This window comes from Oncorhynchus mykiss, chromosome 22 (genome assembly GCF_013265735.2).
Source record: "Oncorhynchus mykiss isolate Arlee chromosome 22, USDA_OmykA_1.1, whole genome shotgun sequence".
NCBI lineage: Eukaryota > Metazoa > Chordata > Actinopteri > Salmoniformes > Salmonidae > Oncorhynchus > Oncorhynchus mykiss.
Window position 1 is genome coordinate 32,558,565 of NC_048586.1, and position 19,940 is coordinate 32,578,504.

General features: G+C 44.1%; 1 protein-coding gene across 1 annotated transcript in view; it reads left to right on the forward strand.

Annotated features, from left to right (window-relative positions):
* Positions 1 to 19,940, forward strand: part of LOC110501775 (titin) — a 176,725-nt gene that overhangs the window by 127,467 nt on the left and 29,318 nt on the right. The window contains exons 158-163 of the mRNA XM_036959133.1: positions 205 to 17,316; positions 17,414 to 17,710; positions 18,100 to 18,687; positions 18,823 to 19,125; positions 19,232 to 19,528; positions 19,620 to 19,913. Of these exons, the coding sequence (XP_036815028.1) occupies positions 205 to 17,316; positions 17,414 to 17,710; positions 18,100 to 18,687; positions 18,823 to 19,125; positions 19,232 to 19,528; positions 19,620 to 19,913 (18,891 nt within the window). The remainder of the gene's footprint in view (positions 1 to 204; positions 17,317 to 17,413; positions 17,711 to 18,099; positions 18,688 to 18,822; positions 19,126 to 19,231; positions 19,529 to 19,619; positions 19,914 to 19,940) is intronic.

Below are 19,940 nucleotides of genomic sequence, written 5' to 3' on the forward strand. Positions count from 1 at the left end.
AAACAAATTATTTATTCCAGGCCGTCATTGTAAATTAGAATGTGTTCTTAATTGACCTACCTGGTAAATAATGAAGGTTAAATAAAATGTAAATAAATACATGTGAATTGTATATAATTTATAATGGCTTCGTGATGAACGTTATTATGAAGTGAAACCCAATAGATCTATATAATAATACCAGGTGATATGTCTTCTTTTTAGATCCACCAGGACCTCCTTCCAACCCAAGAATTACTGACACCACCAAGACAACAGCCACATTCAACTGGGGCAAACCCCACTATGATGGCGGCTTGGATGTAGCGGGATACATTGTTGAGCACAAAAAGGAAGGACATGACGATTGGGTCACAGACGTCTCAAGACTGAGAATTACAGAATATGTTGTCTCAGACCTGAAGGCAGGTGGGAACTACTATTTCAGAGTCACAGCCATGAATACAGAGGGAGTTGGTGAACCAGCAGAGGTTGAAGAAATTGTTGAACTTGGGGATCGTGAGACACTTCCTGACTATGAGCTTGACGCTGAGTATAGAAAAACCCTTGTTGTCAGGGTCCGTGGATCCATTCGTATCTTCGTACCAATTAAAGGACGTCCAGTTCCTGAAGTAACCTGGATGAAAGATGACGCCATTCTTGGTAAAGGTGGCCGTGAACACATTGATATTACAGAGTCGTATACTCTCCTGGTTATCCCTGACTGCACAAGATATGATGCCGGAAAATACATGCTGTCATTGGAAAACGTTGCTGGTAAGAGAGACGGATTCGTTAATGTCAGAGTACTGGATTCACCAGGACCACCTGTGAACTTGATACCACGTGAAATCACCAAAACAAGCATCACTATGCAGTGGGAAATCCCCATCATTGATGGTGGATCAAAGATCATTAACTATGTCATTGAGAAGCGAGAAGCCACAAGAAAAGCTTACACAGTAATCAGTACAACCTGGCAGAAATGTTCCTTCAAGTATGACAACTTGGATGAAGGCTCTGAATATTACTTCCGGGTATCCGCTGAAAATGAACTGGGCGTCGGCGAGCCAGCAGAGACACCTGAGACAATCAGAGCATCTCAAGCACCCACTGCCCCTGAAAATCTGTATGTCACTGACGTATCAGTGGACACCGCAAGCCTTGCGTGGACGAAGCCAAAACATGATGGCGGCAGTAGGATTACTGGATACGTTATTGAAGCACAGAAGAAGGACACAGAGACATGGACCCATGTGAGAACTGTAAAAGCTCTTGACTACACAGCCACAGATCTCATTGAAAATATGGAGTATGTGTTCCGCATCATGGCAGTAAACAGCTCTGGCAGAAGTAATCCACGTGAAAGCAGACCTGCTATCATTAGAGAACAAACAGCAGCACCTGTGTTTGACCTGCGTGGAGTCTACCAGTCCTTGGTCATTGCTAAAGCTGGTGATAACGTGAAGGTTGAAATTCCTGTTCTGGGTCGCCCCAGGCCATCAGTTTCATGGAAGAGAGGAGAGGACACACTTAAACAGACACAGAGAATCAACACTGATACTACTGCAACTTCAACTACTCTCCACATCAATGAGATCAAAAGGACCGATGGTGGTACATTTTCGATGACCGGCAAGAATATACTTGGAACAACGACAGAGACAATTACTGTTGAAGTCCACGATATTCCAGGACCTCCTACTGGACCAATTAAGCTTGAAGAAGTTTCATGTGACTACATTCTCATGTCATGGGAAGGTCCGGAGAATGATGGTGGCGTACCCATTAACAATTACATTGTTGAAGCTAGAGAAACCACAGGCACATCATGGGTTGAATTAGCAGCAACAGTTATCCGTACGACATTCAAAGCTGCCCGTCTCACAACAGGAATCACATATCAGTTCCGTGTTAAAGCCCAGAACAGGTATGGCATTGGACCCTGTATAGTCTCAGAACAAGTGGTTGCTGCTTATCCATTCGATGTGCCAGGACAACCAGGCCTTCCTGAAATCGTCCACTTCAACAAGGATTCCATGACTATTAGCTGGGATGAACCAGCGTCCGATGGTGGAAGCCCCATTTTGGGATATCACATTGAAAGGAAAGAGAAGAACAGTATCCTATGGCAGAAAATCAGCAAAGCACTTGTAGCGGGGAACATGTTCAAATCAACAGGCTTGGTGGATGGAATTGCCTATGAGTACCGTGTTATTGCTGAAAACATGGCTGGTTTGAGCAGGGCAAGCAAGCATTCTGAGACTACCTTTGCTCTGGATCCAGTGGACCCACCTGGCCAACCAGTGGCATTGAATGTAACCAGACATGAGGTGACTCTTCAGTGGACAAAACCTGAAGGTGATGGAGGATTCTCAATAACTGGGTACCAAGTAGAAAAGAGAGAACTCCCAAACGGACGCTGGCTTAAGGCCAACTATAGCAACGTCCTTGAGACAACATTCACTATTAGCGGGCTCACAGAGGATGCTACTTATGAGTTCCATGTTTTGGCAAGAAACTCAGCTGGCGCTCTCAGTAAGCCATCTCTACCATCAGAGGAAATCACTTGCAGAGATGACATTGAAGAGCCCAAACTTGAAGTTGATACAATCTATAATAGTACTGTGGTTGTGAAAGCAGGAGATGTCTTCAAACTTGCTGCCAACGTAACAGGCAGACCAATCCCAACACTGCTATGGACCAAAGACGGGAAGGAACTTGAAGATACGGCAAAGTTGGAAATCAAACTCTATGACTTTTCTACAACATTAGTCAACAAAGATTCGCTAAGAAGGTGCGGCGGCACATTCACTTTAACTGCCAGCAATCCTGGTGGTTTTGCAAAGCATACCTTCAATGTTAAGGTTCTTGATAGACCTGGACCTCCAGATGGTCCACTTGCTGTAACAGATGTCACTGCTGAGAAATGTATCCTGTCATGGTTGCCACCATCACATGATGGTGGTGCAAAGATTCTACACTACATCATTGAGAAACGTGAAACAAGTAGACTTGCTTGGACAAATGTAGCGTCAGACTTACAAGTGAACCGGTTTAAAGTTACCAAGTTGTTGAAGGGTAATGAATATATCTTCAGAGTTATGGCTGTCAACATGTATGGAACTGGAGAGCCCCTTGAGTCCAATCCAATGGTTTCTACAAATCCATATGTGCCAGCTGATGCTCCAACAACACCTGAGGTGACAACCATCACAAAGAACACCATGGTTGTCTGCTGGGAACGCCCTGATCACGACGGTGGAAGCAGCATTTTCAACTATGTTGTTGAAAGGAGAGACAAAACTGGTCTTCGCTGGGTTAAATGCAACAAGAGGACTGTAACTGACCTGAGGTACAAAGTATCGGGGCTCACACCAGGGCATGAATACGAATTCAGAATCATTGCAGAAAACAATGCTGGTTTAGGTACACCAAGTCCTTCAAGTGAATTCTACAAAGCAGTAGACACAATATTCCAACCTGGACCACCTGGAAATCAAAGAGTCTTGGACACAACCAAGTCATCCATTACAGTTGCATGGAACAAACCTGTATACGATGGTGGTTCTGATATCATTGGCTACATTGTGGAGACCTGTCTACCTGAGGAAGATGAATGGACAATTCGAACCCCTAAGAAGGGATTAGTTGGTATGTCATTTACCATCACTAACCTGGTAGAAAACCAAGATTATAAAATCAACATTTGTGCAGTTAACTGTGAAGGGGTTGGAGAGCCAGCACAAGTGCCTGGCACACCAATTGCAGAGGATAGGCTGCTTCCTCCTGAAATTGACCTTGGTGCAGAGCTTCGTAAGGTTGTCTGCGTTAGAGCTTGTGGCACATTGAGACTCTTTGTACCTATTAAAGGAAGACCAGCTCCTGAGGCCAAGTGGTCCAGAGAAAATGGAGAGCCTGTTACGAGAGCAACTATTGACACCACATCATCATTTACCGCTCTTATGGTGGAAAATGTTGACAGATTTGACAGTGGAAAGTACATGTTGACAGTGGAAAATGCCTCAGGAAGCAAAACAGCATATGTGAATGTCAGAGTGCTGGACACACCTGGAGCACCACAAAGCCTCATAATCAGAGAGGTCACCAGAGACTCAGTATCACTCATGTGGGACGCACCCCTTATTGACGGTGGCTCCAGAATTAGAAACTACGTTGTGGAGAAACGTGAATCAACAAGAAAAGCTTACTCCACAGTTTGTGCTCAATGCGTTAAATCCAGCTGGAAAATTGGTGGCCTGGAGGAAGGAAACACATATTTCTTCAGAATTCTGGCTGAGAATGAATTTGGCATTGGCCTTCCAATAGAGACTCCTGAGGCAGTCAGAGTATCTGAGAAGCCACTTCCACCAGGCAAAGTAACTCTTGTTGATGTTACAGGCACCAGTGTCTCTCTGTCTTGGGAAAAACCAGATCATGATGGAGGAAGCAGAATCTCAGGATATATTGTTGAAATGCAGGGCAAAGACAGTGAAACTTGGACCCAGTGTGCAGTTGCAAAAATCACACAGGCTATTGTTCTTGGACTGACACAGGGTGAAGAATATATGTTCCGTGTGTCAGCACATAATGAAAAAGGAACCAGTGATCCTCGTCTACTTAGTGTATCTGTGGTAGCCAAAGATCTTGTCATTGCGCCAGTATTCAAGCTGCTGTTTACCACATTCAGTGTATTGGCAGGAGACGATCTCAAGATAGATTTGCCATATTCTGCTCGTCCCAAAGCAGTTGCGACCTGGCTCAAGGATGGTGTTGCACTCAAAGAAACAACCAGAGTCAATGCTGATGCCACTGATACACATTTGCATCTTGTGGTCAAGGAAGCCAGTAGGGAAGATGTGGGCAAGTACACCATCAAACTTGTAAACACAGCTGGTGAAGCAACAGTGGACATTGGGGTTGTTGTTCTTGATAAACCTGGTCCTCCGACTGGCCCAATCACTCTTGATGAAGTCACTTCTGACAGTGTGGTACTGTCCTGGAACCCACCTACATATGTGGGTGGTTGTGCCATTAACAACTATGTAGTAGAAAAGAGGGAAACTACCTCCACAAATTGGCAGATTGTGTCTGCAACAGTTGCAAGAACCACCATTAAAGCAGCTCGGTTGAAGACTGGCTGTGAATATCAGTTCAGGATTGCTGCTGAGAACAGATATGGAAAGAGTCCAGTACTTATATCAGAAAATATTGTTGCTCAATATCCATTCAATCTCCCAAGCGCTCCAGGGACCCCAGTTATACAATCATCTACAAAGGACAGCATGGTTATTGTATGGGAGAAGCCTGGTAGCGATGGTGGGAGCAAGATTTTGGGATATCACCTTGAGAGTAAGGAGAGAAACAGCCTCCTCTGGGTGAAACAAAACAAACAGCTGATCCCAGACTCAAGGTTCAAGCTTGGTGGTCTTGATGAAGGTATCGAATATGAGTACAGAGTTTATGCTGAAAATATTGTTGGGGTTGGCAAAGCTAGCAAATTGTCAGATATTCGTGTAGCAAGAGATCCCTGTGACAGTCCAGGCAAGCCTGAAGCTGTCATTGTCACAAGAGGAGCTGTCACTCTCCAATGGACTAAGCCAGATTTAGATGGAGGTAGCAAAATCACTGGCTACGTTGTGGAGAAGAAAGAGCTGCCTGAAGGGCGCTGGATGAAGTCCAGTTTCGCCAATGTCATTGAGACCCAATTTCTTGTGACTGGCTTAGTTGAAAACCAGTGCTATGAGTTCCGTGTCATTGCAAGAAATGCAGCAGGTGTTTTTAGTCTTCCATCAGAGAGCACTGGGTCTATTACAGCAAAGGATGAAGTTGATCCTCCTAAAATAGAGATTGACTCAAAGTACTCTTCAACAGTTGTTCTGATGGCTGGTGAATCGTTCAACCTTTGTGCAGATATTTTCGGCAAACCTGTGCCCTCAGTCCATTGGATGAAGAACAACATAGAAATAAAAGATGCTGCACGCCTTGAGATAAAGAACACCGCTTTTAAAGCATCTTTGAGTGTTAAGGAGGCAATCCGTGTTGATGGAGGCCAATATATCCTACTTTTGAAAAATGTAGGTGGAGAGAAGGCAGTGAACATCAATGTCAAAGTGTTGGACAGACCTGGTCCACCAGGAGGCCCAATTTCTATCTATGGAGTCACAAGTGAAAAGGCTTGTATTGCCTGGAGACCACCAGCACAAGACGGAGGTAGTGATGTTTCTCATTACATTGTTGAGAAGAGAGAGACAAGCAGATTGGTTTGGACTCTGGTTGAACCTAAAGTGCAGACTCTAAATCTGAAGATCATAAAACTTGTTCCTGGAAATGAATACGTCTTCCGAGTGATTCCAGTAAACAAATACGGAATTGGTGAGCCTCTTGAATCCGAGCCAATGATTTCCAAAAATCAATTTGTGACACCTGATCCACCAACGGATGTGGAAGTCTCTACCATCACAAAAGATTCAATGGTGGTAACGTGGGAAAGACCTGAAAACGATGGTGGCAATGCCATTTCTGGATTTGTCATTGAGAAGCGTGACAAAGAAGGTGTGCGCTGGACCAGATGCAATAAGCGTACAGTGAGTGAGCTGCGCTTCAGAGTAGCAGGTCTTCTTGAAAACCGCAGCTATGAGTTCCGAGTTTCATCTGAGAATGCTGCTGGAGTTGGTAAACCAAGTAAACCCACTATTTACTATAAAGCATTGGACGCTATCTTCACATCAGGTCCACCAAATAATCCCAAAGTTACTGACACAACAAGAACATCTGTGTCCTTGTCATGGGGCAAACCTATCTATGATGGTGGCTGTGAGATTCAAGGATACTTAGTGGAGGCCTGTGAAGGAGCAACTGATGAATGGACAATGTGCACTCCACCTGCTGGAATCATAAACACAAAATTTACAGTTACAAAACTACTAGAGAAGCACGAGTATAAATTCAGAGTCTGTGCCATAAACAAGGTTGGTGTTGGTGAGCATGCAGATGTCCCTGGATCAGTTCTTCTAGAGGAGAAATTGGAAGCACCAGATCTTGAGCTTGACTCTGACATGAGGAAGATGATTAATGTCAGAGCTGGAAGCGCTCTTAGGTTGTTCGTTCCTGTTAGGGGACGGCCAGCTCCTGAACTGAAATGGGGAAAAGCTGATGGAGAACTCAAGGAGACAGCACAGATTGACAATACAAGCAGTTACGCCTCACTTCTGATTGAAAACGTTGACAGATTTGACACTGGCAAATACACTGTTAATGCAGAGAATTCCAGTGGAGTTAAATCTGTCTTCATCAGTGTCAGAGTACTTGATTCACCTAGTATGCCTGCAAATTTCGCTATTAAGGAGATAACAAAGAACTCAGTCACCCTAACTTGGGAGCCACCTATTTTGGATGGTGGGTCTAAAATTAAGCAATATCATGTTGAAAAACGAGAAAGCACTAGAAAAGTGTATTCCCCTGTCACAACCTGTCACAAGATGTCGTGGAAGATTGAACCACTTGTGGAGGGAAGTATCTATTTCTTCAGAGTTCTTGCTGAAAACGAGTGGGGCATTGGCTTACCTGCAGAGACCCCAGAACCCCTAAAGATTTCAGAGGTACCTCAACCTCCCGGTAAAGTAACAGTTCTGGACGTGACCCGTAACAGTGTCTCTCTTAAGTGGGAGAAACCAGATCATGATGGAGGCAGCAGAATAAGCCATTATGAGATTGAAATGCAATCCAAGGATAGTGACAAATGGACATTGTGTGCTCAATGTAAATATCTTGAAACTACTGTTAGTAGCTTAGCCCAAGGAGAGGAGTACCAATTCAGAGTAATTGCGGTCAATAGCAAAGGAAAGAGTGACTCTAGACTTCTGGCCAATCCAGTAGTAGTAAAGGACCTTGTCATTGAACCTGACATAAGACCTAAATTGACACAGTACAGTGTACAGGTTGGCTATGATCTGAAGATTGACGTTCCCATTGCTGGACATCCTAAACCAGTCATTACATGGACAAAGGATGGTGCTGCCCTGAAACAGACCACAAGAGTTAATGTTGTCGACAGTGCACGCAATACACATCTAACCATCAAAGAAGCAACAAAAGACGATGGGGGATTGTATAGTATTAATATTACCAATATGCATGGCTCCAAAGATGCCACCATTGAAGTAATCACACTGGATAAACCTGGCCCACCAACAGGCCCAATCAAGATGGATGACATCAGTGCTGAAAGTATGACACTTACCTGGGAACCACCCTCATACACTGGTGGCTGCCCAATTTCAAATTACGTTGTCCAGAAAAGAGATACAACCACAACCAACTGGGTAGTAGTCTCTGCCACTGTGGCGAGAAATACCCTGAAAGTGACAAATCTAAAAACAGGTGCAGAATACCAATTTAGGATCTGTGCTGAAAACAGATATGGCAAAAGTTATGCTATTGATTCTGAACCTGTCCTTGCCCAGTATCCCTTCAAGGAGCCAGGACCACCAGGAACACCTTACGTATCTTCATACACTAAGGATTACATGGTTGTGGAATGGCACAAACCAATTTCAGATGGAGGCAGTGCCATTTTTGGCTATCACATTGAGAGAAAGGAAAAGAACAGTATCCTTTGGACAAAGATCAATAAATCCCTTATTCAAGACTGTAGATTTAAATCTACTCCTTTAGAGGAAGGTATTGAATATGAATTTAAAGTGTCTGCTGAGAATATTGTTGGCATTGGCGCATGCAGCAAACTTTCTGAGGGATATGTGGCACGTGATCCTTGCGATCCTCCTGGCACCCCAGAGGCTATCATTGTAACCAGGCACTCCGTGAAACTGAAGTGGACAAGACCACAGTATGATGGTGGCAGTCTGATCACAGGCTATGTGGTGGAGAAACGCAATCTCCCAGAGGGAAGGTGGATGAAGGCAAGTTTCACAAATGTCATTGAAACCGTATTCACAGTTCTTGGTCTAACTGAAGACTGCAAATATGACTTCAGAATCATAGCTAGGAATGCCGCTGGGTCTATCAGCAAGCCCTCTACGAGCACAGGATCCATCACAGCAAAGGATGAAGTTGATCCTCCAAAATGTGAAGTTGAGTCAGTGTACAATCAGGTTGTTATCATCAATGCTGGGGAAACATTTACACTTGAGGCCGCTGTACAAGGAAAGCCAATTCCCACAGTTCAATGGTTCAAGAGTGAAGCATTAGTGGAGAATTCAGCCAGGGCTGAGATTATGAATTCAGATTTCCAAGCAAAGCTTGTTGTCAAAGATGCTATCAGAGTGGATGGAGGACAATATACTTTGCTTCTAACTAATGTTGCTGGAGCTAAAACTGTAACGTTCAATGTGAGAGTATTGGACAGACCTGGGCCCTCTCAGGGACCCCTCACTGTCAGCAATGTCACATGCGAGAAATGCTCACTGTCCTGGCTTCCTCCAAGAGCTGATGGTGGCAGCAGCATTTCCCACTACGTCATTCAGAAGAGAGAGACTAGCCGTCTTGCATGGACTGTGGTTGCTAGCGATTGTGGAGCTACAATGTTCAAAGTCACAAAGCTTCTGATGGGAAATGAGTACATTTTCCGTGTTATGGCTGTCAACAAATTTGGTACTGGTGAACCTCTTGAATCAGCCCCAGTTATAATGAGAAATCAATTTGTTACTCCTGGACCACCTCAAGAATTGGAAATAGCCAATATCGCAAGGGATTCCATGACTGTGTGCTGGACTCGCCCAGAGGTTGATGGTGGAAGTGACATTGCTGGTTACATTGTTGAGAAGAGAGATAGAGCTGGAATCAGATGGACAAAATGCAACAAACGCAGAGTCACAGACCTTCGCTTCAGAGTGACAGGCCTGACAGAGGATCATGAATATGAATTCAGATTATCTGCTGAGAATGCTGCAGGAGTCGGCCAACCAACTGAACCAACTTCTTACACCAAAGCCTGTGATCCAACCTTTGAGCCTGGCCCTCCCACTAATGCACATGTGGTTGATACTTCCAAGAACTCCATTACACTCGCATGGAGCAGACCCATTTACGATGGTGGAGTCAATATCCAGGGATATGCTGTGGAGATCTGCAAAGCTGATGAGGATGAATGGACCATATGCACTCCACCAACGGGAGTGAATGCAACTACCTTCAAAATCACCAAACTTACTGAGCATCAAGAATATAAGGTGCAAGTATGTGCCATTAATAAATTGGGTATTGGTGAACCTGCTGAAATTCTAGGAACCGTAAAACCGGTAGATGCCATGTTTGCGCCAGAGATAGAGCTGGATTCAGAGCTAAGGAAAGGAGTCGTTGTGCGTGCTGGAGGATCCATGAGGATCAATATTCCATTCAAAGGACGTCCTACTCCAGAAATATGCTGGTCCAAGGATGAGGGTGAATTGACTAACAAAGTTCAAATTGAGAAAGGCACCAATTTTACTCAACTGTCAGTAGATATCTGTGACAGAAATGATGCTGGAAAGTACACTCTGACCCTGGAAAACAGCAGTGGTTCCAAGTCCGCATTTGTTTCTGTCAAAGTACTTGATACACCAGGAGCACCCGTAAACTTCACAGTGAAAGATATTAAGAAAAACTCTGTCAACCTTGTTTGGGAGCCCCCACTCATTGACGGAGGCGCGAGGGTCAAGCATTACTTTGTTGAGAAGCGTGAATCCACCAGGAAAGCTTATTCCAACATTTCGAACAAGTGTACAAGGAACAGTTTCCATGTGGGTGATCTCAATGAGGGGGTAATTTATTACTTCAGAATTATGGCTGAGAATGAATATGGTGTAGGCCTGGCAGCAGAAACAGCTGAGCCAGTGAAGACATCAGAAGTCCCTCTGCCTGTAGGAAAGGTCACGTTGACTGAGGTGACTAAGACAACCGCTTCGATGGCATGGGAAAAACCAGACCATGACGGTGGAAGTAGGATAATGGGATACTACATAGAAATGCTGCCTGCAGGATTAGAAGAATGGATCCTATCCACAACCACAAAGACATGTGAGGGAACTGTAGAAGGCCTAACCGCAGGTCAAGAATACCAGTTCAGAGTTTCAGCCTTTAATGACAAAGGAAAGAGTGACACAAGGGTATTAGCTGTGCCTGTCATAGCTAAAGATGTGACTATTGAACCTAGTTTTGTAATGGCATTCAACACCTTTAGTGTCCAACATAGTGAAAATCTGAAGATGGAAATACCAGTGAGAGGATGCCCAGCACCAAAAGTGGTATGGACAAAAGATGGACAAGCAATCAAAGAGACAACCAGGTTGAATATTTCAAGAACAGCATCATCAACAATCCTTGCTATAAAAGAGGCAACTAGAGTGGATTCTGGCAAGTACAAAATCACAGCTACCAACAGTGTAGGAGAAAAAGTTGCAGAAATCGGAGTGATCATCCTCAATAAACCTGGCCCAGTCACAGGGCCTATAAAGATTGAGGAAGTGAGTTCCAATTATGTAAACCTTGCATGGGAACCACCTGCGTACACAGGAGGATGTCAAATAAACAATTACATTGTGGAAAAGCGTGACACAACAACCGTAGCATGGCACTGTGTGTCTGCAACCGTTGCAAGAACAACTATCAAAGTTACCAAGCTGAAAACCGGTACTGAATACCAGTTTAGGGTGTTTGCAGAAAACAGATATGGAAAGAGTCCGTCATTGGACTCAGCAGCTGTTGTTGTGCAGTATCCTTTCAGTGAACCTCTTGCACCTGGTACTCCATTTGTGTCATCAGTAACTAAGGACAACATGGTTGTTGAATGGAAAGTACCAACCAGTGATGGAGGCAGTCCAATCCTTGGTTACCACCTTGAACGCAAAGAGAAGAACAGCATTCTCTGGACTAAGTTGAACAAACTGCTCATTCCTGACTGTCGATTCAAAACAAATGAACTTGAAGAGGGCATTGAATATGAATTCAAGGTCTTTGCTGAGAACATTGCTGGCATGAGTCCACCTAGCAAGATTTCTGATGTTTGTGTTGCCAGAGACCCATGTGATCCTCCTGGTACCCCTGAGGCTATTGATATTACCAGGAACCACGTTACACTGTCATGGACAAGGCCTCATTATGATGGTGGTAGCCTGATCACAGGCTATGTTGTTGAAAGGAAGAAGCTTCCTGATGGCCGTTGGATGAAGGCTAGCTTCACAAACGTAATTGAGACTCAATTTACAATCTCAGGTCTGACTGAAGAGTGTGAGTATGAATTTAGAGTAATTGCAAAGAATGCTTCTGGTATTTTCAGTACTCCATCTGAAAGCACTGGAGCAATTACTGCTAAAGATGAAATTGAAGCACCAACAGCATCAATGGATCCCAAGTTCAAGGATTCTATTGTTGTCCATGCTGGTGAAACATTTGTTATTGAAGCTGATATTTTGGGAAAACCACTCCCTGAAATCACATGGTTGAAAGATGGAAAAGAAATTGACCAAACTACCCCAAGAATGGAGATCAAAACCACCATTCAACGCACTATTCTAACAGTCAAGGAATGTATCAGAGTAGATGGTGGACACTTTGTCCTGAGTCTTAGCAACGTTGGTGGGACAAAATCTATTCCTGTCAACGTGAAGGTTCTTGATAGACCTGGTCCACCCGAAGGTCCAATGAAGATAACTGGCGTGACTGCAGAGAAAGCCTATCTTCACTGGAGTCATCCATTGCATGATGGCGGTGCCAGCTGTTCTCATTATATCATTGAAAAGAGGGAAACCAGCAGACTGTCATGGACTGTAGTTGAACCCAAAATCCAAGCTATCAGCTACAAAGTGACTAAACTCTTGCCTGGCAATGAGTACATCTTCAGAGTTACGGCAGTGAATAAGTTTGGCATTGGTGAACCTCTTGAATCAGACCCAGTTATTGCACGTAATCCTTTCGTGACACCCAGCGCTCCCTCAACACCTGAAGCAAGTGCTATTACAAGGGACTCAATGGTCCTTACATGGGAACGTCCAGAAGATAATGGTGGCTCAGACATTGATGGCTATGTCCTGGAGAAAAGAGATAAAGAGGGAGTTAGATGGACCAAATGTAACAAGAAAAGACTTAATGACATCAGGTTCAGATGCACCGGACTCACCGAGGGACATTCCTTTGAGTTCAGAGTATCTGCTGAAAATGCTGCTGGTGTTGGAGTGCCAAGTGCACCAACAGAATACATAAAAGCCTGTGATGCCACATATCCACCTGGTCCTCCTAACAACCCTAAGGTGACAGACCACTCAAGCACAACTGTGTCCCTCTCATGGGCAAGACCCATCTATGACGGTGGAGCAGCCATCAAAGGATATGTTGTTGAGATGAGAGAAGAAGGGGGTGATGAATGGATAACCTGTACACCATCAACTGGTGTCCAAGCAACACACTTCACAGTGAAAAAACTGAGGGAAAATGCAGAATACTATTTCCGCATCTGTGCAATTAACATTGAAGGAGTTGGTGAGCATGCTGATGTTCCAGGGTCTGTAGTTGCATCTGAAAGAATTGAGGCCCCTGAGATTGAACTTGATTCAGACCTTAGGAAAATGGTCCAAGTACGAGCAAGTGCAACACTGCGTTTGTTTGTCACAATCAAAGGAAGACCTGAACCTGAAGTAAAGTGGTCCAAGATGGACGGCCCTCTTACTGAGCGTGCCCAAATTGAGGTCACAAGCTCCTACACAATGCTTGTCATCGACAATGTCAACAGATTTGACACTGGCAAGTATGTGTTGACTCTTGAGAACCTTAGCGGTCAAAAATCGGCATTCATTAATGTCAGAGTGTTGGACTCACCAAGTGCCCCTGAGAACTTTGAAGTCAAGGACATTAAGAGAGATTCTGTATCACTATCCTGGGAGCCTCCTATGATTGACGGTGGAGCTAAAGTCACACATTACATTGTGGAAAAGAGAGATACTACAAGACTGGCATTTACAAGTGTTTCAAATAACTGTGTAAGAAATTCCATGAAGATTGATGACCTTACAGAGGGTGGAATTTACTATTTCCGCGTCAAAGCTGTCAATGAGCTTGGTGTGGGTTTGCCAGCAGAAACAACAGAACCAATCAAGGTATCCCAAGCCCCCTTGCCTCCAGGCAAAGTTACAGTTGTAGATGTTTCTCGTGACAGTGTGTGTCTCGCATGGGAAAAGCCTGATCATGATGGTGGTAGTAAAATCACAAGCTACACAGTAGAAATGCAAACCAAGAGTGATGAGAAATGGACTGTATGCACTGAGATTAAAGCATTGGAAGCAACTATTGGTGGACTCACAACTGGAGAGGAATATGCATTTAGGATTACTGCTGTCAATGATAAAGGCAAGAGTGAACCTAAGCCACTGGCAGATCCTGTCGTAGTAAAGGACATTACAATCAAACCTATCATCGATCTGATGTTCAACACATACAGTGTCAAGGCAGGAGACGATCTAAAGATTGATGTTCCATTCAGAAGCAGACCTGAACCTGAGGTTGCATGGAAAAAAGATGGAGCTGTATTGAAGCAGACAACCAGGGTGAATGTTCTAGCAGCTAAGAATTCATCGAAAATTACAATCAAAGATGCAACCAGGGAGGACTTCGGGAAGTATGAGATCACTTTAACCAATGCAGTTGGCAAGAAATCAGCCACAATATCTGTTATCATCTTGGATAAACCTGGCACACCAAGTGCAATCAAAGTAGATGAAGTAAGTGCTGACAATATTTCACTGTCTTGGGACGCTCCACTCTATGATGGAGGATGTCAAATCAACAACTATGTTGTGGAGAAGAGAGATACCACCACTACAACATGGCAGATTGTTTCAGCCACAGTTGCCAGAACATCAATTAAAGTTCCCCGCTTGACACAAGGCACTGAATATCAGTTCCGTATTGCAGCTGAAAACCGCTACGGCAAGAGCCATGCCGTGGACTCCGCGCCAATTGTTGCACAGTACCCCTTCGAGACACCTGGCCTTCCCACTTCCCTCCATGTTGCCCATGCTACAAAGTCTGGCATATTGGTTGCATGGGGTAAACCAGCCAGTGACGGTGGAAGTCCAGTCATCGGTTATCACCTGGAAATGAAAGACCATAGCAGTATTCTCTGGACAAAGATCAACAGAGGTCTCATTGCTGAAACAGAATTCAAAGTGATTGGCATTGAGGAAGGCTTGCTGTATGAGTTCCGTGTTTATGCTCAGAATGTTGCTGGAATTGGACCTTGCACCAAAGCATCTGAGCCTGTAGCTGCAAGAGATCCTTGTGATCCACCTGTTAACCTTGAGGTCATTGACATCACAAGAACTTCAGTTTCCATTACTTGGCAGGCGCCAGAGAATGACGGTGGAGCCAAGCTGACTGGCTACATTGTTGAACACAGGGAGCTTCCAGATGGGCGTTGGCTGAAATGCAATTTTGCCAATCTCCAGGACACATACTTTGACATTACAGGCCTTACGGAGGACGTACAATATGACTTCCATGTTATTGCAAAGAATGCAGCTGGATTACTCAGTGAGCCATCTCTGGGCACAGGTGCCATCACAGTCAAGGATGAGGTGGATTCACCTCGCATTGAGTTGGAAGACAGGTTTAGGCAATTAGTAGTTGTCAAAGCTGGAGATATTTTGAGAATTGATGCAGATATTTCTGGGCGCCCACGTCCAGTCATTGCATGGACAAAGGATGGTAAAGAAATTGATGCCAAGGCAAGAGTGGAGATTACTTCAACACACAGCACCACCACATTGATAGTCAGAGACACTATCAGAAGGGACACTGGCCAGTACATTGTAACTCTACAGAACGTTGCTGGTACAAGGTCCTTGGCTGTAAATTGTAAGGTCCTTGACCGTCCTGGACCATCCTCTGGACCATTGGCAGTCACTGGTCTAACAGCAGAGAAGTGCACTTTGACCTGGGGACCACCTCAAGAAAATGGTGGTGCAGAAATCATGCACTACATCGTTGAGAAACGTGAAACCAGCCGTCTCGCCTGGACTTTAGTATATGGAGATATGAAGGCTACAACATGTAAAGTCACTAAACTGCTTAAAGGAAATGAATACATCTTCAGAGTAAGGGGAGTGAACAAATATGGAGACGGTGAAGCCCTAGAGAGTGAGCCCACCAGAGCCAAGAATGCATACACTGTCCCTGCAGCACCAACATATGTTGAAATCACCAGTATCACAAGTGATGCAATGACAATCTGCTGGGAAAGACCTGAATCCGATGGAGGAAGCAGCATTTATGGCTATGTTATTGAGAAACGAGAGAAAATTGGATTGCGCTGGGTACGTGTGAACAAAAAGCCTGTGTATGACCTTAGAGTCAAGGCATCCAATCTCCGTGAGGGTGCTGAATATGAGTACAGAGTTTATGCAGAAAATGCTGCAGGCCTGAGTCTCCCAAGTATTCCTACCGAATTAACAAAGGCGGAGGATCCCCAATTCCTGCCATCTCCACCACCTAAACCGAAAGTTATTGACTCAACTAAGACTACTGTTACTCTTTCATGGAATAAGCCATTGTTCGATGGTGGTGCTCCTGTGACTGGATACTGTGTTGAATATAGGAGAACAGACGAATATGATGATGACTGGTGTGTCGGTGTTTCAAACACAAAAAACACTGAATTCACCATCGTTGGATTAACTTCTGGAGCAGAATATCTGTTTGTGGTCAAATCTATCAACAAGATTGGTCTCAGTGAGCCAAGCCCCCCTACGGATCCACAGGTGGCTAAAGAGAGAGAAGAGGAACCAGTATTTGATATCAGCAATGAAATGCGAAAGACAATCATTGTAAAGGATGGCAGTTCATTCACCCTAACTGTGCCATTCAGGGGCAAGCCTGTCCCTAATGTTATGTGGACCAAGGCTGCTGTTGATCTGAGAGTGAGGGCCAGTATTGATACCACTGACACATTCACGTCTATCACAGTGGAACAAGCAACAAGAGATGACTCTGGAAAATATATTGTGACTCTCCAAAATATAGCTGGAAAAGTCGCATGCACATTAAATGTCAGGGTTCTTGACTCTCCTGGGCCACCATCTCATGTTGGGGTCAAGGATGTCACGAAGACATCTGCAACAGTTACATGGGATACTCCAGATAATGAAGGCGGTGCTGCTGTAAAGAACTACCTTGTTGATATTCGTGAGGCAAGCAAAAAGGGATGGACCAGACTCACAGATACCTGCCCTCGTCTGACCTACAAAGTGACAGACCTGGTGGAGGGAGGAGTGTACTACTTCAGAGTCTCTGGTGAAAATGAATATGGAGTTGGCGTATCAGCTGAGACCAAAGATGGAGCAAAGATTACAGGTATACTAAAATTGAAAATCTAAAACAAAATGTTAATTTAAGATGTTTTTTTTTTATCATATGGAGTTATTAAAATCTCCATGTTTGTTGATTTCAGAAAAACCCAGTCCACCAGCATCACTTGGAGTCAGCGATATAACCAAGGAAAGTGTTTCACTTGCATGGGGCAAGCCTGAGCAAGACGGAGGTAGCAGAATCACCAGTTACCAAATTGATGCTCTTGAGAAGGGTCAGGATAAATGGGTGAAAGTTGGTGTCACCAAGTTCACCCACTTGGTGGTCTATGGCCTGACGCAAAATGCTGAATACTTCTTCAGAGTTCGTGCTGAAAACCATGCTGGATTCAGTGACGCTAAAGACATGATTCTGCCTGTAACAGTTAAAGACCAGCATGGTGAGTTTTTCCCCAGTCCTACATTTGTATATTATATTTGGGGCGGCAGGTAGCCTAGTGGTTTGAGCATTGGGCCAGTAACTGAAAGGTTGCAAGATCAAATCCCCAAGCTGACAAGGTAAAAATCTGCTGTTCTGCCCCTGAACAAGGCAGTTAACCCACTGTTCTTAGGCCATCATTGTAAATAAGAATTTGTTCTTCACAGACTTACCTTGTTAAATAAATAAAAAATCACAAATGAATAAGGGTAGAGAATTGCTGAGCATAATCCAAGGTATTATGTGTGTAAAGTTGGTAAAAGTTCGTACAGTATTGCATTTTGATTTGATATCTTCAATGAAATAATAATTATTCCTTTGTCTTAATAATTCTTCATATTCTTTCAACAGACCCTCCTGAGATCAACATGAAGAAGTTCCCTCACAATACAGTCTACGTCAGAGCAGGATCAAACCTGAAATGTGAGATCCCACTTACTGGTAGACCAATGCCAAAGGTTTCTCTTTCAAAGGACGATGTTGCACTGAAGTCAACTACGAGATTCAACTCTGAAGTAACCCCTGAATACCTCATCATTACTCTCCGTGAGAGCATTGCTATTGATTCAGGAAGGTATGACATCTGTGCCTCCAACACAAGTGGAACCACCAAGTCTTTCGTTAACATTGTGGTCCTGGATAGACCAAGCGCCCCAGTTGGTCCTATTGAAATGACTGATGTGACTGAGGACAGTGTGAGTCTGAAGTGGTCTCCTCCTCGTTATGACGGTGGAAGCGTCATTTCAAATTACATAATCCTCAAACGTGAAACAACCAATGCCAACTGGACTGAGATCTCCTCGGCTGTCGCAAGATGCACCATGAAAATCATGAAGCTTACAACAGGATTGGTGTACCAGTTCAGAATCAGGGCTGAGAATCGCTACGGCATCAGTGAGCACATCGACTCTCCAACCGTCAGAGTGGATCTGCCCTACAGTGAGATTTATACTACTCTATTATTGAATATGTTATGTTTGTATTTCTTATATAGATGTGCATATGTAAAAAAAAAAAAAAAAAAGTAAAAAAAAAAATACAGAATATACTAAATGTTATTTTCTTTCATTTTAGCCATCCCTGTAGCTCCATCAGCTCCTATGGTTACATCTGTAACCAGAGAGAGCATCACTGTAGCCTGGAAGGAGCCAGCCTCCAACGGAGGAAGCCATGTTTTTGGATACCACCTCGAGATAAAGGATAGAAACAGCATCTGTTGGCAGAAGGTTAACAAGACTGTTATCCGTGCCACACACTACAAGGTGCCAAACATTGCTGCCGGCCTCATCTATGAGTTCAGGATCGTTGCAGAAAATGCAGCTGGATGCAGTCCACTCAGCAAGATCTCAGACGCAGTACTTGCAATTGATGCTTGCGGTAAGTAGACTTGGTTACTCTCGTTTTGTGGTTGAATACCATTGTGTGACCTCTAAACTTTACAAATCAACTACTGTACCTGAACCTCCACATCTATTTTTTGCAGAGGCTCCAACCAATGTTAGGATCACTGACATCACGAAGACTTCCATCAGCATCGCATGGCAGAAGCCCAATTATGATGGCGGTAGCAAGATCACAGGATACCTGATTGAGAAGAAAGAGGGCGAGAAAGACAGATGGACGAAGGCCAACTTGACCAACGTTTCCGAAACACATTATACTGTGACAGGACTTACTCAGGATGAGACCTATGAATTCAGAGTCATGGCAAAGAATGCAGTTGGATCAGTTAGCAATCCATCCATCATTGCAGGCCCTGCAACTTGTGTGGATACATATGGTGGGTTATGTTCCAAATATGATAAAAGTAGGAATTTAAGATTTAATTGAACTATGAATTAATGTAATGTCTCTTATGTGTTATCTCATAGGTGCTCCTGAGATTGAAATTCCTGATGAATATCGCGAGGTTGTGAAACACAAAGCTGGAACCACTGTCGAGCTTAGATTTGGAATCATTGCCAAACCAGCGCCTACAATTGAGTGGTACAAGGACGGAAAGGAACTTGACCCCAGGTCCCAGGCTCAGCTGGTACAGAACAACGCTGCTGATAGTTCAACTCTTATCATCAGAGATACCACACGTCTCAACTCTGGAACATATGAGATGAGACTGAAGAACTCTTTGGGCTCAGCATATGCCTACGTCAGAGTACAAATTCTGGGTTTGTATTGCTCCTTATCCTTTTTAT